This window comes from Vespula pensylvanica, chromosome 20 (assembly GCF_014466175.1).
Source record: "Vespula pensylvanica isolate Volc-1 chromosome 20, ASM1446617v1, whole genome shotgun sequence".
Classification (NCBI taxonomy): Eukaryota; Metazoa; Arthropoda; class Insecta; order Hymenoptera; family Vespidae; genus Vespula; species Vespula pensylvanica.
In genome coordinates this window covers 194,137-219,298 of record NC_057704.1, presented here as the reverse complement: position 1 = coordinate 219,298, position 25,162 = coordinate 194,137, and the positions used below count along the sequence as shown (strand labels likewise).

The 25,162-nt window shown below is 40.3% G+C and overlaps 5 protein-coding genes across 6 annotated transcripts in view; 1 reads left to right on the top strand and 4 right to left on the bottom strand.

Moving 5' to 3' along the window:
- LOC122636174 (calcium-binding protein 4) overlaps nt 1–14,530 on the bottom strand; it is a 41,389-nt gene extending 26,859 nt beyond the window's left edge. The window contains exons 1-3 of the mRNA XM_043827146.1: nt 14,483–14,530; nt 12,112–12,327; nt 660–1,095 (exon numbers count right to left, since the gene is read on the bottom strand). Coding sequence (XP_043683081.1) covers nt 660–1,095; nt 12,112–12,327; nt 14,483–14,530 — 700 coding nt within the window. The remainder of the gene's footprint in view (nt 1–659; nt 1,096–12,111; nt 12,328–14,482) is intronic.
- On the bottom strand, nt 14,338–16,102 carry LOC122635942. The gene is made up of 3 exons (XM_043826681.1): nt 15,867–16,102; nt 15,413–15,581; nt 14,338–15,265 (listed from the first exon to the last, which is right to left on the bottom strand). Exons 1-3 carry the CDS (start codon nt 16,036–16,038, stop codon nt 14,866–14,868), a joined length of 741 nt encoding a protein of 246 aa, XP_043682616.1. The 5' UTR covers nt 16,039–16,102; the 3' UTR covers nt 14,338–14,865.
- Nucleotides 16,103–18,614: 2,512 nt separating this feature from the next.
- Nucleotides 18,615–22,956, top strand: LOC122635947 (probable fatty acid-binding protein). Its single transcript, XM_043826686.1, has 3 exons — nt 18,615–18,928; nt 21,757–22,028; nt 22,438–22,956. The coding sequence occupies exons 1-3, from the start codon at nt 18,850–18,852 to the stop codon at nt 22,489–22,491; spliced, it is 405 nt and encodes a 134-aa protein (XP_043682621.1). The 5' UTR covers nt 18,615–18,849; the 3' UTR covers nt 22,492–22,956.
- LOC122635941 (cell cycle checkpoint protein RAD1-like) lies at nt 22,830–24,172 on the bottom strand. 2 transcript variants are annotated; one of them, XM_043826680.1, is made up of 5 exons: nt 24,035–24,172; nt 23,744–23,968; nt 23,464–23,658; nt 23,111–23,389; nt 22,830–23,033 (listed from the first exon to the last, which is right to left on the bottom strand). In XM_043826680.1, the coding sequence occupies exons 1-5, from the start codon at nt 24,128–24,130 to the stop codon at nt 23,007–23,009; spliced, it is 822 nt and encodes a 273-aa protein (XP_043682615.1). In that variant the 5' UTR covers nt 24,131–24,172; the 3' UTR covers nt 22,830–23,006. The 2 variants fall into 2 exon arrangements, with proteins under 2 accessions (XP_043682615.1, XP_043682613.1); XM_043826678.1 differs by lacking the exon at nt 22,830–23,033 and having other exon boundaries at nt 23,040–23,389.
- LOC122635946 (zinc finger SWIM domain-containing protein 7-like) lies at nt 24,117–25,114 on the bottom strand. The gene is made up of 3 exons (XM_043826685.1): nt 24,663–25,114; nt 24,347–24,578; nt 24,117–24,279 (listed from the first exon to the last, which is right to left on the bottom strand). The coding sequence occupies exons 1-3, from the start codon at nt 24,787–24,789 to the stop codon at nt 24,117–24,119; spliced, it is 522 nt and encodes a 173-aa protein (XP_043682620.1). The 5' UTR covers nt 24,790–25,114.
- Between the last annotated feature and the right edge of the window lie 48 nt (nt 25,115–25,162).

Sequence of the window (25,162 nt, the reverse complement as noted above, 5' to 3'; positions counted from 1 at the left end):
AATAGCGTTCGACGCGAGAATGTAGGATACGTTGCCCACTCGATTCTATTAAATAATTAATTTTATGAGTTTCGGTTTATGACCCGATCGAAGTTCAACTAAATGAGCAAGATATTACAGCAATAGAGAGGCGAGAAAGAGAGAGAGGGAGAGAGAGAGAGAGAGAGAGAGAGAGGAAGCTGCAATAAAGCTGCATTTACTTTCGCCAACAAGAACAATCGAGATACGTAAGATATCATAAAGTGGTAGCTCGAAAGTCGATGATGTCGTAATGCAGTGCTTCTTCCGTTTTACGACATAAATTTTCAATAATAATTATACCGAGTAGTAGCCGCTATCCGATTAAGCGGAATGACGATCTCACGATAATCGTACAGCTCGATCTACGTCGAATAATATAGTAAAATGCAATCGATCGGAAATAATTGTCGCGATTCGCGATATAAACAAAAAGAGAAGACTCGAACGAAGTTACACATAAATCGAACTGTGCGCGATCGGCCAGTTATTAAACGTAGATATATCAGTACGAATGTATCGCTAAGAAATTTTAGTTTCATTTATCGTATTTGTAATACCTAACGTAGTTAGATTGTCGTCGGACATTAATATCAAGAACGTTAATAAGCTAGGATCTTTACGATCTAAGGGTAACTCACCCCTCATCTGAGACTTCGTTATAGCCGTGATCTTTCTCGGTTGAGCAGCCAATTTCTGGGGCGAAGCTGGAAACGACATGAGAGCGTTCGAGGACAATTTCGTAGAATCCGTCATCGGTACGACGGTGGACGAAGAAGAGGAGGAGGACGGGAAAGCTGTGTCGCTCCCACCACTGCTCTCTCCTTTAATATCCTGCACCTGCGATTGCACTTGTACCTGCGACTCCGTCGAACCGATAGACGGAACGATCGCGTCCGATTCCTTCGAAAGGACGGATAATGGCGGCGACGTAATCGCCGGTGTTCTTGTCGCCGTCGTCATCGTCGTCTGCGTTGTCGATACGATCGTCGTCGTTCTTACAGACATCCTCGAAGGACATTCGCTCGTTTTTTCCTCTCCGCCGGTCTTCCCTACCACCCCACTGTTCTGCCTCGTCTGCAAATTCATCGATAGATTGGTCGATCAAATTTTCATCTCGTAGAAGAAAGTATATGCATATATACATATATATTTTTTCTGGCAGGCTATGGAAAGTAATGAAATATTGGTAGATTTCCATAAAATTTTGAAAGATTACTTGTTCGAATGAAATTAATATCAAGTCCTTCTTTGATTGGACTCGTGCTCATGTATCGTCGAGCGAGAATTTCGCTTGAACATGAGTTTTCGATAAATCGTAAAAGTGAAATTATCTTTTATATGCGAATAACGAAATGGATGGATCTATTTCCATAAAATATTACTGTTTTCTTAGGTAGGTAGGAAGCGACGAATTGTAAAGAGAAACATAAAAATCATAACCTCGAGATGTATAGATAAATTTCTACGATGTCGTATCGAAAAGAAAACGTGTTCGTGATAATACAAAAGGGAAAAAGATAAAACACGAATTTGCCATGAATGAGCACAGCTCCGATCGGACGAAAAGCATAACTAACCTCACGAAATTCTCCATAACTCTAGAAAGTTTTCTCATTTAATGGGAAAGTACCTGTTGCCGTGAGAGCGAATATTTTTAATTACGCTGAGACGGATGTTCCCGTCTACGCGTATCGTATAGATAATTGTAAAAAACAATACTATTATATAATGCTATAATACAATAAATGGACATTATGCATATAGTTTCATACAAGTCTACTACGCCTACGATAAACAGTATCGATGGAAAATCGACAGGGGAACAGTAGAACGAGACACCAGAAATAACAAGGATAGATACTACTCACGTTGCAAGTCGATCGTGAAAGCAAATTAATCGCCAACGCGATCGTCACCGAAACAACGATCAACGTCGTTCGTTGAATCGAGTTAGGCGCATCGATCGAGCACCGATCGGAGTAAATCGAGTTCCGACGACGTGACCGGAAAGGTTCCACATCCTTTTAGGTAGCATGTAGGTGTTCTCTCGTTATCAGCCGTATGCTGTTCAGTTTCCGGAGAAGACAAGTTTGTCAGAAGCTAGTTCGATCGAAATAACGTAGAGTACTCTTAGTTCGACAATACGATCGAACAATGTCGGGTAACCTATCTCCGGATGGGTCATTTTCTGCATTAACATAAATCAAATTGTATTCCTAGAATTACGTATATGGTTAGTAAGAAATAATCCAGTAAAGCGATTCCTACGTGAAAATTTTCATTTTTAAAACTTGATCTAATACACTCGATATAGATTCTATTACATCGATGGTATCCAAGTACGTGAACAGAAAGAAGGCGTTCTCCCCTTTAAAATGGTGTTTTTTTCATGTCTCTACGACTTTCCGTCGCGGAGATACAATCGTTTATATTTCGCCATTCATAATTCCGGTAATCCGCTGGAGCTACTACCGATCGTAGTAGGTAGTACTACGAAACGTAATGCGTAAAAATACTATTTACTACGAGCTTGCGTAAATTCCAAGAATTTATATAGATCAATGGGTCGAAGACTTATGAAAGAAATTATGTAGGTCACTGGATTAACGTAAATATAATTCATTAAAATCGATATATCTTTGGAACTAATAATCGTAGAGACTTCAAACCAAGACCATTTTAAAGGGCATCTTTTTATTTATTTTTTCGTCATATTGTTAATAATTATTAACAATTTGTTATAAACAATTTGTTATAAAAAATTTCGGTATGAAATTTTTTTTTTAATTAAAAACTCGAAAAACGAAGTTTTATTTATTTTGTTCCTGTACTAGCAATAATTAATTAACAATTTGTTATAAACAATTTTGACAACAAATTTTTTTTCAAATTTGCTGTTCCCTATAAAATTCTTTCTACTTTTTCATCGTACTAATAATCGTTTAACAAATTGTTACAAACGATTTGTTATAAACAATTTCAGCAACAAATTTTTTACCAATACTTTTCAGCAGACAATTGTCTTTATCTTTTTACAACGTACAAGTAATAATTTAACAATATGCTATATTAACAATTTGTTATAAACAATTTGTTATAAACAATTTGTTATAAACAATTTTATAAAAAATTTTTTACGATATAACTTTTTATGAGAAATTTTCTTTTTTATTTATTTTATATCTTACTAATAATTGTTTAACTATTTGTTATGAACAATTTGTTATAAACAATTTCGATACGAAATCTCACTTTTTAATTAAAAATACTTGCTCTCTCTCTCTCTCTCTCTCTCTCTCTCTCTCTCTCATTCATTCATTCATTCATTCATTTTTTATTTCTCTATCTCTTTTTTTACTCTTTTTCTATCTTCGCTCCAGTGTCAGACACAGAATCTCTCGGAAACTCTCGAATCACATCTTCCGCTTTAATCTAATATCGACACAGCGACTTTTAAATACAATGGAAAACACGGCGAAAGTCGATACGAAAAAAGAGACTCGAACGTCTGTAGGTAGGAACGATTTATCAAATTCACAAACGCGAGTTCGATCGAAAGACGTTTTTGAGATTACGATCTATCTTTTTTTATCATAGACCTTTGAAACTTTTGTATCCTCGACGGGAAAAAGAGTAGAGGGAGACAAAGAAGGGAAAAAAGTATTTTCAAGAGGGGACTCGATAATGCGGACCACGAGTTTCTTCATTTTCTATGCGTTTTCTCTCGTATTTTGAGAACGTGGAAATAACGTTAACGTATCGATCGAGTTCTCATTAAGGTTAAGCGTTAACCAACAAACAGAAAGAAAATTTCTCTCTTCTTTTCTAGCTCCGCATGATTGATGCAAATTACATTCTATACCGTGGAGCGTCAGCCCCCGACGTCGTTCCTGCGAATACGAAAGGAAGCCTACTTTCTAGTTTGTCTTGTGATCGTCGAGTTATCGAAACGATAGTTCTCGTTCTAATATTCAAGCCGACGCGTCGATAAAATCGTTTTTAACTTAGTATGTTTATTAAATAAATTGAGGTCCGTAATGATTACAAAATTATAACAATTACTAAAAAGGCGTAACGTATGAACGTTTCGGTACAAATATATCGCAATATTTTATTTCTTTTCATGGAACGTCTTAACAGAAAAATCAGATGGGTAATATTCCAAGCTTGCAAACATAAAGAACTTACCCCATTGAAGTCTCTTTTTCTCTCTCCCTCTCCCCCTTCTTTTAACTGTCGTTAAGATTTTCGTAAGACGATCGGTAATGCTTGCAAATAGAATGTGACAAGAAGAGAGACACGATTCGCACTAGCTAGATACGTGGTATATCAGCCACGGCCTTCTTAACCTCCGGCTGGCTCTTAATTCCTTACCGAATACTTCACCATCCGACAGAAACTTCATTAACGCCGACGACGACACTAATCGCTTCGCTTGGTATCCTCGATCTCCCCACCAATCTCCCATACACCTCTCTCTCTCTCTCTCTCTCTCTCTCTCTCTTAGGTCAAACAATGGGAGGGACAAATGATCGCGCAGGAGCGTAGAGATCGTCGAACGATTCGTGTCTTTCTTAATCGCCGACGATCACGTTCTATCGTTTTTTATCCCCTCGACGCGTTTGTACTGCAAGAATCGAAAATAAAACAAACTCGGCGCGAATAACTCTTCCTTTGGACAAATACTCGTTCAAGTTACATCGTTCGTTCATGCATACCAATCGAAAGTATTTCCAAAAACTCGATTATTCTCTCAATTCGCATCTTCCCCGTTCGCCAAAGACTATGATAGATGACAAAAGACTCGAGAGATTCACGAAAACGAAGAAGTAAATTAAAAAAGCGATGGCGAAAAGACGCTATTCGATCATACTGTCTCGTCATTTTAATCGAAAAGAACCAAGCGAATGCGAAGAGTCGAGTCGTTATTCGACACTGCTTGCGGCAGCGTTTATTAAACATTCGATGTGCGAGCTCGCGATTAAGACGATGGATGCCAATTTATGAAATACCAGTCCGACTTTGCGTCGGACGTGTCGTTTTAGAAGCGGAAGCTACAAATTCATCGGCTTTTTTCTCAATGTATTTTCCTTGCCTATGCTAAATGAGGAAAAAAGATGAGAGAGAAAGAGATTGGAACGTATCAAGGTCTGTGAGTGTATCGAATTAAAAGGAAGAAAAAAAAAAGAACAAAGAGGAGACTCGATATAATTCATAACCATATGAAAAGTTTCCTTGAGAAGAGAACAATTTCTGCTTGATCGATCGACCATAGATTTTTTTAAAATTCAAGGGTACCCGACACGATTTTTAGATAAGTCACAACCATTGACTTTCGAGTACCTCCTTAAATCACCGAGACTTTCCTACCGAATGGCTATTATAAACCGCGTTCGATGTGTGCTCCTTTCCATTCGTTTCTCGGATAAAAACTCGATTTACGATAATTCTTAGCAAAGAGAGATAAGCGCGATATGGTGTGACGCGTCGTAAAGGGGATAAAACTCGTGAATTATCAGAGTGTCGAGCCACGGTCTAATTAAAAATACATCGTCCGATCTAACCTTCTTTTCATCCTGTTGATAGTAAAAATCTCGAAACAAGAGCTAATTGCGAGTGGTAATCTGTTCTCTCGATGCAGCAAATTATTCATGATTAAGCGATTAATATCCGTACGAACAAAGAGAGAGGGAGAGAGAGAGAGAGAGAGAGTGAGAGAACGGGGTGGGGAAGAGAGATATGTAGGAGGATGGGAAACGAGTGGGATGAACTCGTTAGGGCTGTGGCTGACCGCCTGTTTACTACCGAATTTGCTGGATGTACAATAGAACGTAATCTAAATGTTGACCAAAGTGGGTGCGTCATAAATTTTCTGTGAGGTCAAAACTAATCGCTTTTGTTCGTTCCTCTGTACTCTTTATTCCGGTAATAATTCAGAAAATTGGAAAAATGAGAATATTCGACAAATTTTCGAAGGAATGAAAAGATCGTTAATAAAAATAATTCGAACAGAAAAATCTTGGAAACGTGTTCGAAAAGAAACGAAGCCGATCGAAAGATAACATCTGGTCGATTTTGTTAGCCGTTTTATTCGTTGTCTTTTAATAAACTTCGTTATTGTTAACTCCGATCAAAATACAGGCTGAAAAAAGAAAGAAAGACAGACGACGGATCGATGAAATTTGATGAGAGGTATAACGTCCGGTTGAATTTTTAAGTTTTACGGAAGTACACTCTCATCTTTTTTGGAAAGGTACCGAGTTCAGGAAATGTTATCTTTTGACTTGAAAAGCAACCCACCGATACAAGGAAAACTACGGATTCGAAGTCTCAATTTCTCGACGTAACGTTTAAATCGATTCTTTGAAAGGAAATTGGAAATCGACCCGACGGAATATACATATTTTCTTATTCGCTGTACCGCCTTGTCATCGTTTCTACCGAAGATGAAACAAAGTTAGCTTTTCTTTTGTCCTCGTAAACGAGATTTTGTCAATCGCAAGTACGATAAAGCCTTTCCCTCGCAAAATCCTTTTTTCCAAATCGACGAGGAACGATTTTAACGATTACGTAAAAACACGTTTATCTTTTATCCCGAAGTACAAGAGAACGATCTTAATCCAGATTGATTGGAAATGTTCATTTCCTTCGTTCGAGGATAAACACGAATTGAGGAAATAAAGAATCGCGTGGAAAATGAAAAAATGTTCTCTCCCTCTCTTTCCCAAGATGTTTCTGACGTTCATCTATAACATTAAACGCGACACGAAGTAACTTTAATTAACTTAAACGCGAAAAGGCAACGACGGCTCTCACAAAGGCACGTCTTTATATGTCACTCTTTGTTTTCCTTTACATTTTCTTGGGCAAGAAGATCGCAAGAAAGTTACGAGTCAATTGAATATCGCCCGAGGCAAATGAAAGCTTTACCGATCACCATGGAAAAAAATAAGTAAATAAGAGTACTAATTAACCTTATATATAACTTTATTTGAAGTTGTAGCTAAACAGACTGCCAACGGAAATTTCAAAGGGGTATATTATGAAAAAATGAAGAAAGAAACGAACATCGCGTTGCCGTCAGCGAGCGCGGTGTAGAGCGAAAAAAAATTCCCTCTAAAATTCATCTCTACGGGACAATGCGTTTTAATCGAAGAACTCGAAGGCATGCTGTCACGGACATTACGTTCTAACGCGAAACGATGTATTAATAATTCGGAACGACTCCCCGTGTTATCCCACGAAGACTGATAAAACACGAAAATCGAGCTCAAAAAGGATTTATATTCGGCACGCGTGCTCTCTCTCTCTCTCTCTCTCTCTCTCTCTCTCTCTCTCTCTCTCTCTCTCTCTCTCTCTCTCGCCCCTCCCTCTCTTCAGCGAATAATCCTGGAATCCGAAGTAGCAAGTGCACGCTGGAATTTGAAGGGGATGTGGGTAGATTAGGTCGAACGTTCGACGAATGTATTCCCTCCCCGTGCATGATTTCTCCATATATCGTCCGCTTATCGCGCATATATACGAGGCCGGCCGAAAAATCAAGCTCATAGCACGAGTGGAAGACGTCGAAGCGAGGTCATACATTATTGAGAAGTTTTCTGATGTACAGAGAGTTTCACTTTATTCGGACTTGAAATATCAATGTCAATAGAAGTAATCGTTTGATCAAAAAAAAGCAATGTCCTTTATAAATAAAAAATTTGTTTCGACGTCCTTTACTTCGAGATTTCAAAGTCGTCGTTGTGCTCGATGAACCGACTTATTTTTATCACCTCGACATCGTCTGAAACGTATCGGAATTAATGGAAATAATTATTTGAGATGAAAGTTTAGGCCTTTTTTAAGAAAACTTAGGTTCTTACCAGAACATTCGGAAGTCAACGAATTCGTATCATTTCCTTTGATAGACAACAACGATAAAGAAACATCATTTAAAAATATCAGAAAAAATTGTTCATTCGCATTTTACGAACTAAAACAACGGAAATTATTCAAGATCCCATAGTTAAATACATGCATAGCCACGTACGTAGGGTGGCTTTCTGGCGTTTTTTCGTCTCGTAATTTTCGCGGAATAATTCAGAAACGGTAATACAGAGGAGACGCGTTCATCCAAACGCGAGAAGATGGAACTGACCGTGATAGAGATCGAGCTGCCAGGGAAAATACTTGTCGTGTACGTACCTACGTATTTATGTATGCATGTATACACACGTATAGATATTTAGGTATACATACGTATAAGCAAGATACGTAAGCATAGACAGGTCCGATTATACGCGTCTATCGACTAGCGAGCTACTACGAGCTCTGATCCGAGCGTTATTGGACATCTCTGAAAGGTTATCCTCGATATCGAAGCTCTTATTAAACCATCCACCGGGACGTCAATGACTCTCGCGATTTACGCGTCGAATTAAAGCCACGAGACGACAACGAGTCTATCTTAACGTGGCTTCGTATTTCTACAGATCGGTGAACGGATCAAAGTTAACGGGCTATTCTTGAACACGCGTTAGATAGAAGAGTATTGGTAGTAAAAAAGATATATGTACGCCGTGTAATAAACATAATGAAAAAGGTGAGCGACGAGGAAAAGGGAAAGAGAGAATTTATCATGACTTGTATAAAGCTAGGTAGGTTGGTATATACCTATAAAAGTATCTTTATCTTCTCGACGCACTTTTGCAGAGACTACTTGAAAAGCTCGATTCGATCTTTCTTTCTTTCATGTCGGAACACCATTAGACGCGTCTTGGGAAAGTTGGAACCATTTAGTTTTTTAGACAGCCTGAAAGTAATGGTCAAGGGTGGAGTAACGAAGAAAGAACGATCCGAGAAGCACTTACTCTTGTAAAACTCGAGATGCAATATAGCTCTTAGAAAGCGAGCAGAAGCGTCGAAAAGATCTCCGTTCCTCCTCCGAACGAAATAACAAAAGTTTATGAGTTCTCGAATCCGATATCTAAGCGCGAATGACGAACGAAACCGTCTGCAAACGTCAATGACGAACTTATCAAATTCTTCCTCGTGCCTTTCGTTGCACACGCGATGAGAAAAATTGCGATCGTGAGCGGAGCCTCGAATATTCTTCGTTGCTTCGAGTAAGAGTTCCGTTCCAAGTGGAATGTCTTAATTGAATTTAATATCCCTCTCTCCGTCTACCTATCTCTCCCTCTCTCTCTCTCTCTCTCTCTCTCTCGTACTCATTCATCGAATCGTATTTTTCCTATCTTTTCGCGTTCGTACTTTGTATTCGAATACACGAGCGAGTACGGAAATGTCCGTTTATCTTGAGCGAACAAAATTCGCTCGTTATATTTTTCCGAAATTATTTAAAAAAAAAGAAAGAAAAAAACTGGTTATCTCGAGATAATGGAGGTAGCCATTAGCGTGATCGCTACAAAGAGCCAAAGAGTTTTATATTGTTCGTTTGTATTTCTTTTTTTTTTTTTTCAAACGCAATGCGGAATACGATACGTAATTCGCCATTGGATACCCTGCGAAATATATTATAGTAATATAGAGCTACCGGTGTGTTCACCTTCGACTACGATATGAAAGCACTGCAGTCGGTATTTAAATGCTCTCGCAAAGAGACGAATTTACGAAAGGTTCGTATTCGCGATGCAACCACGATGGAGGAGCGAGTCGAGCTTTCGAACCAACCCGCGAAATAGAATAAAAGTTGATAATTTTCTTTTTCTCCTTCACTCTACTTCTTATCTCGAAAGCTGCTTGGAAGAGCAGAGATCGAAAATTAAAGTATCGAATTTCTTGCCTTACTCGGCAAAATTACTTCACAAATACGTAATCGTCGAGGTTAATTAAATGTAAACCGTAAAGCGTTCAAACTCTTACTCGACGTTAATATCGTTTGTATTATTTTTAACGATCGATCGCATTTCTTTTCCTTTTTTTTTCTTTGACGACCAAATTTTTTCAAGGTTCGTTGCACAAGGCAAACCGCGATAGAATCGATAACGTATGGTCGATATAAGTAGTGCGTCATTCGATACCACATACAATTACACCCGCGCGTTCGAGGGATTTCAATGCGGGGTACTAGTCTACGCGCGATCTCAAATTAAGATTGCATCTTTTGCCGCTAGAAAAATGACGATGTTCCTTTCGTTATCGTTCGACGATAAGAGGGTATTATTTACGTAGGAACGTATGTATGCGAAAATACGAATGCACGTGCGGCTGACAGCACGAAACGAAATAAAAATAACGATCTTATTTCGATTATCGAACGTTGACTCGATAATTTTCCATTTCCATTGAAAAAGTCACGTTTTAGAAGCTTCGTTAAAAATTCGATGAATTTACTTTACAAACAATCCAATTTGGACGAATTTAAAAGATTGTTACCATGAAAGAGTTGTATCGAATTGAAACAAATTGCGTTAAGATAAAACGGATAAAACAAGCAAACGAGAGATAAGAAAGGTGAGGATAATGGTGGCGAGACAAAAGGAAGTAACATGATTCGAAAGTAGCATCGAAGTAGATCGAGAAAAAGGAACCGGAACGAATGTCCCTGCAGACCATTTCGGTCTTGCATATATGTATATATGCGTGCAAAGTTTGCTCGGCATTGTTCGTTCTAAACCAGAAAAAGGCATTCTCTTCGAAGAATGTAAATGCACCTATGTTTCCCTTGTAACAAGAACGAAGAGAACGAACGTCACGAAAGATATGAATTCCATCGAACGGCGACCTTCCGACGACATCATTTTCCAACTCGGTACGTGCATTCTTCTTACTCTCGAATAAACCACCGAGAGAGAAGAATATTCCTTTCCGCAGATTTTCAAAAGATTTTCCAGATCTCGTATTTGTTCTTTAAGCATCTTCATCGAGAGCGTTTTTGACGCGTTGACCGCGATAGCGATCGTTATTATATAGCGGCAATTACGTTTTCTCGATGATCACACTCCGTCGAAAAATGTGTAAATCGATTACTAGGAGTCGAGCGTCGTCGAATGAAGAACTTTCGATAGCACGAATAACGCGGCAAGTGGTAGTGGTAACAAAACCGTGGAAGGATTAACAAAATTGAACGCACCGTTGAGAAAAGTATGGTCCCGCTTGATTGTAAGTCTCGATAATTCGACGTTATACGCAATAATGAAAATTCTATTGTGGATCCGAGGATGAGACTCAAGGAAATCCCGATCGATCGATCGATCGATCCGATATTAACAGCCGTTGATGAAAGGCACGTAATTAATTGAATTTTTCCAAAGCTTGGCGCGCGCTATCTCCTTCGGAGCTGAAAGATTTGTTATTATTACCAAGGGAAAAATGAAATTTTCTAAAGTACTCCTTACGATAAGGACGCCATAGAATTGACAAATGAGCGCTTGTGCTATCGGTGACGTAGGAACGTCTAATACGAACATCATCGGCCTGTTACGAGAGATAAGGGCAAAGGCGTAGCGCCGTGATCGTTCATCGAGGATTTTCCCGAGAACGGATACGACGGCCATCGTCCTCGAGGAACGAAGCAAATGTTCGAATAAGGAGGGGTATAAAGAAAGGGATAAGTGAAAATGGAAATCGAAAGAGGAGCAATGACGATAAGATCGTCCTACGAGTTATCTTAATCCATAGGAAATGAAACTGGGTAGTTAATGTGCTTTCTTCGGCAAATTCATTTCCACGAGAGGTAAAAAGAACTCTTACAAAGTAGTTAAGTTGTGAAACTTGAATATCTCGAAGGAAAAACGAGGAAAGCTATATGAGGAGGCTGTCGGAGTACCAGGACAATTAGTAGATACGGCATAAAACATTAGAATCGATTAAACCTTACGAATTTAATACAATCAAGGAAAGTAGCGCGAGTGCAAGTTTCCGTCAACGCTGCGACGTAGAAAAGGTTAATAGGCTCGGGTCCAGACTCGTCCTTCGTTCCTATATAAAACGTCTACGTATACCAATGCAACGGGACGAAAAGGAATTTATTATAGAAAGCTCTCTGAATCCCTCTCTGTGCAAACGATCGAGCTCTTTCGCGAAATTATTATTACGCGAAAGACGAAGGAGTAAAAACACCGAAGGATAATTCGATAATTGGCGACTTACCATCAGGAACTTGACCTTGTTAACCAAAGGGGATGTCGTAAGGAACTTTTTCACGGCCGTGAACATTTTGCTCTCCAAAATGGCAGCGCTTTCGGCGTCTTGTCCGTGCGAACATCCGGCTCCGACGTCGGGCAACAACGGACAACGTCCCCCGATTCTGGGCAACAACCCTACGCAATCTCCGAGGAAACTCCCCTTCTTTCTCTTCGCTTTGCCCTAAGCGAATGCTTATGGCAATTTATTTTCCGACGAATCGCGCACGTGCTACTGCTGTTCGTATCAAGTTAGCAACCTAGTCGAAAGATAGAAGGGAGTAGCTCGACTACCTTTTCCGTCGATCCAAGTCGATATTGTCGGTACTCTTATCGTTGCAGTTTCGTCGGATCGAAAGAACGACGAAGAACAAGCTTCTCCGAAGATGTCTTCTCTTAAGATCACCCTACTGATATTCGCGCGATAAATCCGATCGATAAGACGGAGGATCTTAACTGATCGATCGATCTCGATTAGATTCTTTCCTTCTGCAGATTTTTTTCAGAACATTCAACCTTCCTTTCTTTTCTTTTCTCTTCCGATCGAAAAAAGAAATCGACGTAGAATCGGAAGAAGCCTTGACCCTCGGAGGATCCCCAAGGTCCCGACTGTATCGCGTTCTCGAGGTAGACTGAAGTCTGGAGCGGCTCGACGGACGCTGCCGGTTGCTCCAGAGGCCGAAGAACGCGCGCGCGAGAGAGAAACGCGCGGGGCGTTTGGGAGAGAGAGGGGGGGGGAGAGAGAGAGAGAGAGAGAAGGAGAGAAAGGGCTCGAAAGGGTAGCAAAGAGAATGCAGAGGGGAAGGGGAGAACGTGAGAGTGGGAGAAAACGCGAGTCTATCGAAAGAGACAACGAACGGGAATGGGAAAAGAAAGTTGGCCGAAGTCGAGCCGAGTGGAATTTCGACCAGTACCACTAGTTGCTGGTTAGCCTTGCACCCTTCCACGAACAATGCCCGAGACCTAGCCATTGATTAAGTTCAAATACGCTCGTTAGTGACTCGCGGAATTCTAGGATCCGATGTTAACAAGGAATCGTTTATACGAAGGAACAAGAATTACGAGTGTACTCGTTTCTTGTACAAACGAGTCAGTCAACGTATCCTTTTTAGTTGCAGCCGTTTAGTATTCGGAAATGGAAAGAAATGGATCGAGTTAGGTAATACTCTCGATGCAAAGAGAGAGAGAGAGAGAGAGACAAACGTACAAAAAATGACATCGGCAAAAATACAAAGATCGACCATTAAGAGACATTTTTTCGCTTATCGGAAAGTATTCTACTTGATCGTATCGAAGAAAGTATCGTAAGATCTTTGGGAAAAAAAAGCACTCGTCGTTCTCCTTAAATTTACAAAGCGATAGCTCACTGGAGGAATTTGAAATTCGTAGTTAAACCTCGTCGATTTAACGAAGCATCGCAAACATTTTATTTCACGGTTTTGTCTCTTTTTTATTACGGGGAGAACTTTGAAAATATTCCAACGATGTCGAGGTACCGCGTTCGTTTATATTTTTTGTCGCTTTTGACAAAGTACCACCGTTCGGAGATATCGCGAATAAATCACATTACAACGTAACTAACAACAAAGTATAACGGATTACAAAGGTATCACGTACGCGAATGTTTCTTGTTTAAATTTTAATAAAAAAATTCTTTTACTTCGCAGCGGTGGTGTGTAGAAAATACAAATAAGTCTCGATTAAGATCGATCATTCCGCGAATGTAAATTTCACTGGTTTACTACGAATTCCATTTGTAATTTTTTTTAACAATTTTATTAATAATCCTTAAGAGGCTAACTTTTAATTAAATTCCGGCTCATCGACAACTTTTACGACCTATTATCGTCTTTAAACGTCTTGTATCATTAACTCTAAAATCCTGCGATTCGACGGAAATTGTGTTATTTAATCAAATACACGCACACGTGCGCGGGCGTTTGTATATACCACATTAAATCATAGTAACGTAGACACTTTTATTAACTCGGTCGATAAAAACGAAAGACGTACGTTATCGTAGAAGCATCTGCCATCGTTCGTTAAACGTCCGCATTACTATCCGGTCTTTCGGGAGATTACTCGCGTCGGTAAGTACGGCGATCCGCTCTACGTCGGTATTGCAGAAAAAAATAAAGGGGACTTACCGACGGTGGGAAAGAAAGTTCGGGTAAAGATAATCGAAATAATCGAATTTTTAATATCAACTATATAATGTTAAAATATTTTCAGATACAGCACGATATTTCTCTACGTCGTTACACGTATACCCTGCTCGTACGATATCTTAATAATTGTATAATCTCTTACCGCGTAGCACGTTTCAAGAAAATCCATACCATTTTGTTCGAATTATATTCTATTATCTCTACATGTAACACGACCATATCACAGATAGAGGTATTCTTACAGTGCACGTGATCGTTGCTCTTTAATAGTAATTGGTACAATCAGAAATCAGTACTTAGGATTTGTACTGTACTCGTCCCTGCACATAAGGCATCTCAATAATATTAGCCATATACATGTATATGCCACACACACGCCATGCATGATGAAATATGTAACTTCATCGCGCGTAACCTTCTCGTTAATCTAAAAGATCGAGGTACAAGATCGACGATACTGGTTCCGCGAAATTGCATGTCGTTAAAATCTTTATCGGCACGGTCGTCGATCCAAACGTTCGTTGCAATCAAAAGGGAATAATCGTAACGGTCGATTATTTATCGTCCGGCGGACGCAGAGCCGAAGCCAATACTTGCTGCATTTGTATTCGAACGTCCAACTTTTTCTCCTCGGGTATTTGCCTGATGGTCGGTAACAGAGACAAGAGAAACATTTTGTCGTAATCTTCCTCGTCGATCGCTACCCGTTGACCGCTGTGCGACGATAGGATATCGTGAATCTCGTTATCGAAGGACGTCAAAGACGTTTCGCACAATTGCTTCGGATAACGTGGACACATTTTGAAGGAAGCACCGGTTTGCACGTATTCCCTGCCGGTCGTTAGAGACGGAACAGCGTGGGCCAGTGGAACGTCGGACTCCTCTATAACCGGATTGTCGCCTTCGCCTTCGCTTTCCTCAGATTTGCATTGATTTCCCGCGGTATTCGTAATCCTAGGAAATACACGAAGAAGCTGGTTTTTAGAAGGGAAAGAAATAAGACGAACCGCGAACGAGAAGAATCTTCATCTCTCTGGTTCGATTCGAAATGGATAAAATATTATACGGACTGTGGTATATCAAAGAGATAAGTATCGGTACCGTAGCTTGTTTTCAACGGTGGGCATGAGAAAAAGCAGTTGATCGTAGTACATGTACTTTTTCCGCTTCCGGCGTACCGAATCCGGTTTCAGGGACTTCTGTAGCTGCAGTTTGAACTCTTTCATGAAATAGTCGCGTATATTTCTCCACTTCCCTCGCAAGCTCTTTTCTAAAAAAAGAAAATATCGAGTGGAAAGAAAAGGAGAAGGGAGGAAGCGAGCGAACCGCATCGTTCGAACGTGAAAATAGATTCCAACGAGAGTTCGCGCGACGATGCAATTCGAATTTTCAAAAGAAACGTCAATGGGACTGGCGAATCGACGCGACTCGTGAGACGATAGAAAGGGAAAGTTAATAGAGGGAGAAGAAACGATCGGTAGAACTAGGAACCGACGTACCGAGGAATCGGGATCGATCGATCGTTCGCACGACGATAACGTGCACGCATATATACCTTCCATGTTTCTCTCTTCGTCCGACAAACGCGTCCAGTTCGGTACCATCACCTGACAAACCTCTTCCCACGCGCTCATCTTGGCGTTACGGTCGTTGTACTCGCTACGATTCACATCGTAGATCGCCGGCCTTTTCTCGATCTCCTCGATAAATCTTTCCGTGTCGAACATGTCGTATATTTTCAAATATATCTCGTCTACTCTGCGTGCGTGCTCTCTCCCCTCCCTCCCTCCCTCCCTCCCTCCCTCCGTCCGTCTTCTCCGTCACTCTATCCCCTCTCTTCCCTTTCGTCGATTCTCCCAACGATCATCGATTCAAAAGCTTGATTTTCTCGATAATCCTCTCACGTCGAAACGCGAGCGAAACACGCGCAGAGGACGAAAATGGAAAATTCTCTCTTTCGAAGCGAAACTCGACGATCGATCGGACGAGTCGATGCGGTCTCCGATGGTAGCTCGATAAATATTCAACGATGAATGATTTGATGAATAACGAAAAAAATAAAAGGAATCGTACGGAACGGTTGCCGCAAATGGTCGTGTTGCTACGTTGACGGCAGCTTACGCGTCACTGCGGAGAAACCGTTGCACGGCGTATTTCGTTTGGCATCATGGCGGCGAGGCGGGTGTGCGGTTGCGGTTGCGGAGCGGAATCTATGCCGTTGCCGCCGTCGCCGCCGCCGCCGCCGCTACATTGCGACGTTGCCAAATCTCTACTGACCTATACCCGATGGAGGAACGACGGAAGAGACGCGTCCACGTGTATTTTATTCCTTCGCGTTGAACCTTTTCTTATCGAATTTTACTCGTGCGCATTTTTGACGCGTACGTGCGCGTACGCGTAAAGCCTATCGTACGGTATTTTATTAACGTCAGCGTCCGATGTATCTCGCGTTCGGCTTCGTTCGGTCGTAACTTTTGCAGAGATATACGAGCAAGTACGACGTACCTACGAACGTACGAACACAGATATATCGCGTATACGCGTTCGTACGTCGGCAATCGCGGAATTCGCACCGATCGAGTTACTTTCGCGACCGACGTACGTACATATATACATACATACATATATATATATATAGATATACGCGTGATAACATCCGGTGATCGCTACGCGCTCTCGACTCGTCTTCTCGGCATTTCGTGGACGAAAATACGTGCCTCTGCCACGTCGGCCCCTTTCAAACCGCATCGTCGTTATCGACCGTTACGTTCCTTCTCGTCGTCGTCGTCGTCGTCGTCGTCGTCGTCGTCGTCGTCACGGAATCGACGCGAAACGTCGATAGACCGATAACGAGCTCCACGCGTCGATCGTGTCGATCAAATATCGGTCACCGTTTCCGATCTCTTTCGACGTTCGACTCGTCGCATCCAACTTTGATCGTAAACGCCTTTCGTACTATCGTCCACGCGTGCGTTTATATATATATATATATATACATATATACATATCTCTGTGCGCGTATATATTCCGAGGTCCGAGCTACCTTGAGATCCGTATCGGCGAGAAAAGATCTCCTTAACGCCTTTATGCGATCTAATCGTCGAATATTCGCTTAACCTCGCGTGTCGAAAGCGTTTGCGCGTTTTTCCGCACGAAATCGATCAAACGATCGAGACACGCGAATTTTGTCGAGAAATTTGATGGAATCGTTCGACCTGTCCGTGAGGAAATATCCTTCTAAACCGTTGGATGCGTTTTTGCAAACGCATCGCTCGAAAAAACTCCGACAATGTTCGTCGTGTAATTGAATTATTTAAGCCGCGCAGGGATTCGCCGATAAACCACGCGCCAGATTTCAACGACCAATGGGAGACCGGCTTTCGTGTGGCGCGAGCGACTTCTCGCACGTATAGCAGAATACGTTTCAGAACGATACGACTTGCGTAGGTGGGGAAGAACGGATAGCAATAATAATGGGACAAACGCGTGTGCAAAGTTCCTTGTTATCGCGTCTCCGTTCCAACGAGCCATTAAGACGATCGTAATACGATTGGTCGTAGTACGAGCAGGATCGTTTATTCCCGTTCTATTGCGTGCCAAAGAAAAGACTCGACGAATCTCTCCCTCGAACAAAATAAGAATTTTACAGGTTATTAAAGCGTCATACGTAATATCTTTCTTCGAAGTTATACGCACATGCATTTTCTTTGCGACGCATAGTAATCGAAAACCCATTTGAATATCTCGTATCGCATTCCATATTATCCGACGCTGAAAGAGTAACTTTTGTATTCTGTCGCGCTTTAACGCGTTGCGATCGTAATCGTAAAGCGAAGAAAGCGGCTACCGAAAGTCGAAATTACGCGTTCGTTAAAAAAAAGAAAAGAAAAAAAGAAAGGAAGAAAGAAAGAAAGAAAGGAAGAAAAGAAAGAATAGAAGAAAGAAAGGAGAATAAGCTCGTGGAAAGAAAGAATACGTAAAGATAAAAAGAAACGAGAAGTGTGGCGATGGGGTGACGAGAAGAGCGAGAAAAAAAGTTAGGTGGCACGGCTGTAGTCGAATCGAGGAGTGGGGAATACGCCGAAATACTGAGAAGATTGGTGAGATAGCGCGAGAGAGAGAGGGAGAAGGGATGAGAGAGGGAGAGAGAGAGAGAGAAAGGGATGCGGAGAGTATTCGCTCGTGTGGGGACATCGCGAGCACGAGGGCGGGGAGGGGGGGGGGAGAGAGAGCGGCAGGATACGAACGACGAGAGAGAAAGACGGCAAAGGACGTGGAGGGAGTAGGGTGGGTTAAGAGGGGAGAGAGAAATAGAGATGGACACAGGATACGTCGTGGAGTCAGAAGACGGTTTATCCTCCGGGTAAGTTGGTTCGTGTCTGGTCTTCGGTCCGATCCACCATCGGTTCTTCCATCTATTCGTCTAACGTCTAGGAAAGAAGAGAGTACGTCTCAGGTTCTCTCCTGCGGTGTAACACGACCGAGGTCCTTCTCGTTTGTTCGCGCGGTTAAGCTCGAAGCGGTATCGATCGTCCATCATGCCCGGCGAAGATTTCCTTGGAAAAAAGTACAAGCTCTCCAACAGCGAGAATTTCGATGATTTCATGAAGGCTCTAGGTACGTAAATGATTCGTTCTTCGTCTCGTTGGTCGCGTCATTTGGCTGATCGAGCGGCGTAAAAGTCATCGACGACGAATAGCTAAATTGTCGACCGAGGCTCTCCTGTGCCAGGTCGATAACGTTAACGCTGCGAACGTCAAACGGAAATTAGGTTACACGCGAGAAAATCTTTAATCGTCCGATCGTACGAAAAATTAACTCCAACGATGAATTTTTTACGTATTTATGCACGGGCGCGCGCACTGCGTGCGTATAAAAATAATCTACTATTCGTATAAATTATTCTATCGTCCGTCGCGAGCGTAATTTATCTTATCGCGTATATTTGTCTTGCCGAATAAAAAATATCGCTTTGTAAATTCTAAACGTTTACGCAGGGAAAACATTTTGTGCGCAAATCGACGCTTTTCGTAAACGACGTAGGTTAAACCGCAAGATGTTGCTCCTTCGACGAGAGCGTTGCTGCATTGTCGAAATATCGTTATTTATATTTGCCGAGAGCTTTGCTTCGTAGCGACGTCGTTCCTGCGAAACGTTTTATCGCGCACGTTTTGATCCGTCGATTAATCACCTGCTTCTATAATTTTACGTAAATTATTACACACGGATGTGTATATGTGTATGTATATGAGGCAGAGCCTTCCGTATCCGAATCAATAGGGAGAGACGAGAGTGTTCGAATAATGGAACAATACCTTTTCTGTTGTTAAACTTCGTTTGTTTCCGCCAAGTTGCCATTGTTACATCGTATTAGCTTTGCACCAGATTGTTATGATTAAAATTCGTCCGGTCGAACGGAGGAAAGCATACTCGCGTATGCTATACAAACATGTATTTACGATAGAACATTTGTTGCCAAGTGATACGAAAGGCTCTACTCCGTACGTGTATACACGTATGCGTACGATTTAACGTTACTATTCGAAATATCGGTTGCAATCAACGGACTAATTCAATCGACGAGCCTACTATATTTTCTCCCTTACGATCGATAAGAAAGATAGAGGACGATAAAGAATATCGAATTAGCACGCTTCCTAAAAGAATTCGAATCGATGCGGGTGCATTCGTTGGGAACGTTGATCGACGAGAGAGAGAGAGAACACACACGTTCGACGAAGCATTCGAAAGACGAATAAGATAATCAATTTTAATACGTTAAACTATGCTCTCGTCTTTCGTACAACGACCTGACCTCATGTTTAATTCCCACCATCTCGTCCATGCTGGACGCTGCATAGTCCGATTGTGCTTCAATTTAGTACTTGAATTAATTTATCAAGGAAGATTAATAAATCGCAATTGCTGGTCGAATCGTTGCTGGTAACTTGTTCTCTATGTGCGCGTAGGTATCCGTACCGAGAAACGATGATAGATCGTCCGGTAGAGAACGCTCGTTTCGTTATTTCGAATTTGTTTTTTAAGTAAAAATAAAGAAGAAAGTATTTTTATCCAACGATTATTTATAATTCTTTCGTATGGAAAAGACGTGGAGATACGTTCGATAAAATTTTCTCTTTCTAACAAATATATCATCTATGTGATAATTTATTATAATTCGAGGAAAGATATTCGACGTACTAAACGCTATTAATCGCGCGTTTGACTCCGCACGCGTACGCGTTAACGACACGGATCTTTGATCTTTAATGGCGAACGATTGTGACGAAGTAAAGAAAGAAATAAAATGTATCTTTACGAATCGAGCGCGTAAAACTAATGACACGAAGAGAACTTCGATCGTGACACGTCTTGATTTCTATTTCTATCTCGCTCTATTTGGCGCAACTTATTGTCAGATACGCAAAGTGCAAAGTACAAAGTCAGGGTCTACTCGAGTGAGACTTTGAACTTGCGTTAAGTCATTGTATTTTGCGTACGAAGGCATATCGTAACCACCTTCGCACGTCTCGATAGAGTAAAATAGAACGTATATAACGCGCATTGTTCCGAGTAAGAATGAACAACGAATAACGAACCGAATATATCGGTAAGAATCGGTACGTTAGCTTGGCAAGCTCGGTATATTGAGCTTAAATGACGTTTAATAAGTCCTCGACGAGAAGTCACTGCCCTTCTTTCTTCTCGTTTTACTTGACAAACTCTCTCTCTCTCTCTCTCTCACTCTCCTTCCCTCGCGTAGACTTTCACCGAGAAAAAAATCAATGCACTTTGGCCTCGCGAAACAGCATCGACTTTCTCCTAATAGCTCTATTCGGTTTTGACGTTATAATCGGTTGTGATCTCTGGCCGTGTAACGGCGATGAAACGTCGCGATAATCGAACTTTGTCATCGTTCTTTAACTCTCGTAGATATCGAAAATACGAATCGAAACGAGTTTGGTTTTATATTTTAATGGCAACGAATAACTTCCCTCCTTGTCGATTCGATAGGCATTGTAACGTCTATTCCAAAACGATAAAACGTATTTTTATCGTTCTTGACTATTTCCACGAAGCGTTCAACGTTTGCACCGCGATCGGTCAAACTACAAAGTTTTATCTTGATTCGATCCGCAATTAAAAATGATCCTTATCGTGGGAACGATAAGAGCCGTCGTCGTTATCGCGCAATAATGTTACCTATGCACTCTGGCGAGATTAATATTTAATCTCAAGTATCAAAAGTCAATTGCTATTTGTCCTTCTTACCGAATTTTATCTCTCACAGGAATGAAACGTTATGCAAGTTTCGATCTGGCGAGAAATTTGATGATCGTCACTTTTCGTCATTAACGTCGTAAACGATGAGAAAAGAATAAATATTAATTTAAAGTAATCCTACGATATCGTATGTAAGAACCGTCGAATATTAAATTGTGCAGGTGTAAGTCTGGTAACGAGGAAAATGGGTGCCAGCGTGAATCCGGTCGTTGAACTTACGGAAAACGACGGCACGTATATTTTGAAAACTAACAGCCCTTTTAAAAGCTCCGAAATTAAGTTCAAACTCGGCGAGGAATTTGAAGAAGAGACGCCCGATGGTAGGAAGGTGAAGAGCGTTTGCACTTTGGAAGGCAACAAGCTGTTGCACGTACAGAAGGGTGAAAAAGAAACAACGATCGAGAGAGAATTCATGCCGACGGAAATGAAAGCGGTAAATATTATCTCTTTTCCCTTTAAAAGCGAAGTTATTTTCGCGTCAAGCAAGCTAAGCTACGATCTACGTCGATTTTACGCGCTACTATGTAGCATTAGTGCATAATTATCGACGTAAATTATTAACAAATATGAATTATTAATTATTAACGATTAACGAATCGTACGTGACTTCAAATTGCATCGTAATTGGATAATTACAATTTCAAGTACTTGATGCAATCAACGTTATTAACGACGAATTACGCGTGACCGCACGCGTTACCACCGGCAACTGCGTAAAAATGACAACACAAAACTATATCTTTTCTTTGTGAAACACGATACGAGTTAAACGCGAGCGCGCGTGCACGTCCAATTGCCAAATCTCTTTCTATTTTTTCTCCTCTTTTTTTTTTTTGTTACAGGTGATGAAGGTCGACGATATAGTCTGTACAAGAGTGTACACCATTCAGAACTAATATCCTCCTTTCAGACGTCTAAAAAAACTTGGCTGTCCTATTCATATTCCAACGTACCAAGAATTTTACTCGTAAAAAAAGCTTCGAATATATAGGAGACGTTATCTCCTATTTATCATTAAGTAATGAAAGATACATTCCAAAAGTTCGCTTAGTATTTTGTATTAGATACAAATGTTATACGTCTATAACGTTGATCTATCATTAAAATTACGTAAGAAAGTGTTTAAAGCTTATGCGATATCGTACGATATCGTTGAGATATAATTCGTATAAAAACGAATATTGATAACATATGCTATCTTTGAATATGTTTAAAGGTATACAAACTAGCGCAATGCCATTACCGAATTCTTTATTGTCTTTAGCACAAATTTCTCGAATATTTGTTTCGTCACGTATTATATGTTTATAAGAAGTCGTCACAGTTTTTTTCTACCAATAAAAAATATCACTTCAAAAACTTTATCCTTTTTTGTATTTTATTAAATATATGGTATTACGATAATTCTTTTCTATTTCATATCTACTACCGGAGAAATCTGAAAATATTAAAATATATTTACATCGAACCAACGAATTATCCATAATCTATCGTTAAGCTATTAATAAATCTTACGTAATATTCGATATAACACATATGGCCCTCCTCGGTTGTTTTTACCATGTATTGAAAACATAGTAATCCGCAATCGTCGGTTCTTAAGGACACTTTATTAGCGTAAGACAATGCTTTCATAGCTGGCTTAATGTGTGCAAATCTATAACTGGTCGTAGCCACTGTAGTACATTGAAAATTGTCTACGAGTTCTCCATCGTGAGGTAGTTCGATGTGACATATACCGGCTAATCCATTGGTACTTATTCTGAAGAATGGTGCTTCGGGAGACAACAATAGCTAAGATTGTAAAAATTAAATATCGTTTTTTCTTACATCAAAACGAATCGTCTCGTACGGTTGTTAAGAGTTACCTCTATAACTTCACTGGTCGGATCAAGCTCGTATAAAATATCCTTTAATAATTCCGTTTGTAACACAACTTTGTTTAAAACGTTTTCTGGTTCTAAATGAAAATCCAGTAATTCCTCTGGATTTTGAGTTTTCAACGAACAATCCGTTATAATGCCGTTTTCTTCTATGAGTATGCTCAACGGATTACCAATGCCCTGGATCGATAAAAATTCATACGATTATCACTCGCTGAAAAAGAGTACAACACGTCGTTTGTATCTGTAAGAAATTATTTCGTACCTTATAAAACAGTTCTAAGGCAACGTTACTCCCCGTTGTATTTATATTACTCCAAAACATACAAAGACATTCGACGAGAATGCTTAAATTTATTTTGAACATTAAATCCTCCTTTAAATTGAATTCTACAAAAATAACTCCTGGAATATAAGCGCTTGCTTGCATACACTTGGCATCTTCCACCGTTATTTTCAATCCATTTTCTGTGGCAAAGCACGTGGCGCTCTAAAAGGATGTAACAAATCGTTGATATGCAACGTGCCGTGTCTACGAACAAGACGAATCGTATACCTCTTTGAAATTTAACGCCTTCAGTAGATTGACTATCGTTTTAAGACTACCCAATTTTGCAATCAATTTGTAGTCATCGACGTCAGGCGTCAGCATGATTGCAAAAAGATTGATACAATAAAAAATCTTGAAACTGTTTCGACGTAATTTGCTGATAAGATAATTTCCCTCTATCGACTGTGGCTAACCAACCGGCTAAGACGTGCTTACAGGTAAATATCACCCTGTCGTTTAATACCTGACTCCTAAAATGCGGATAAGAAACAAAGATAATTGCATTGTGATATTTGACAACAAAAAAAAGTAATTTACCTGAACGAAAGGCAAGTACAAAAATTTATCTCGGGAAAAAGCGTATATATAGATCCCGAAAAACCTTTTACTTGCAACAACCAACGAGCATTGTTCCTGTGGTAGCAGCTTCCTTTAGCAACCGGTGCAGACGAAGAGATGTGCGTTATACGTCCTTCTTCGTGTAATTCTAATGCCCTTTCGAAAACTTCACCAAAAACATTGTATAGACTTAGTAGTATCTTATCTGAAACTGCATATTATACCGACAAAGTTATATTACGATTAACCGTTTCAAAATATATTTTCAGCTCGCTTTAAATTTTTAGACACTTGCATTTGCCGCTCTTTTCGAAGTCTTCGACCGATTCCTTCAACAGACGATCGACGATTTCGTCATATTTTACACTGTACGGGTTAGGTGTAAAGTCTTTTCCTATCGACGATTCGTTATCGGAAGCCATCAAATGATTTTTTATATAAATAATCTACTATTAAACGATATTCTCAACAGTTTATAGCACATCGCAACAGATTGAAATTAGACATGGTACGTTTAACCTATAAAATGTCTAAAACCAATCGTCTTATGCGATACGCATTTAACACTATCTTCTATAGAACCAATGAGAGGACGAGTTGTCCCTTCTAATCGATCGAATTACTTTATTTAAGACCGAATAATTTAGAAGAAACGAGATTATAAGATCCCGAATTGAAATTCAATTTACGTATAATTAACGTACCGATTATTAACAAAACGAATGTCAATTTTTAATAGAATAGTTCGTCAATGATTTACGATGCGTTTACAAAGAAATTCATCAATAGGCCACC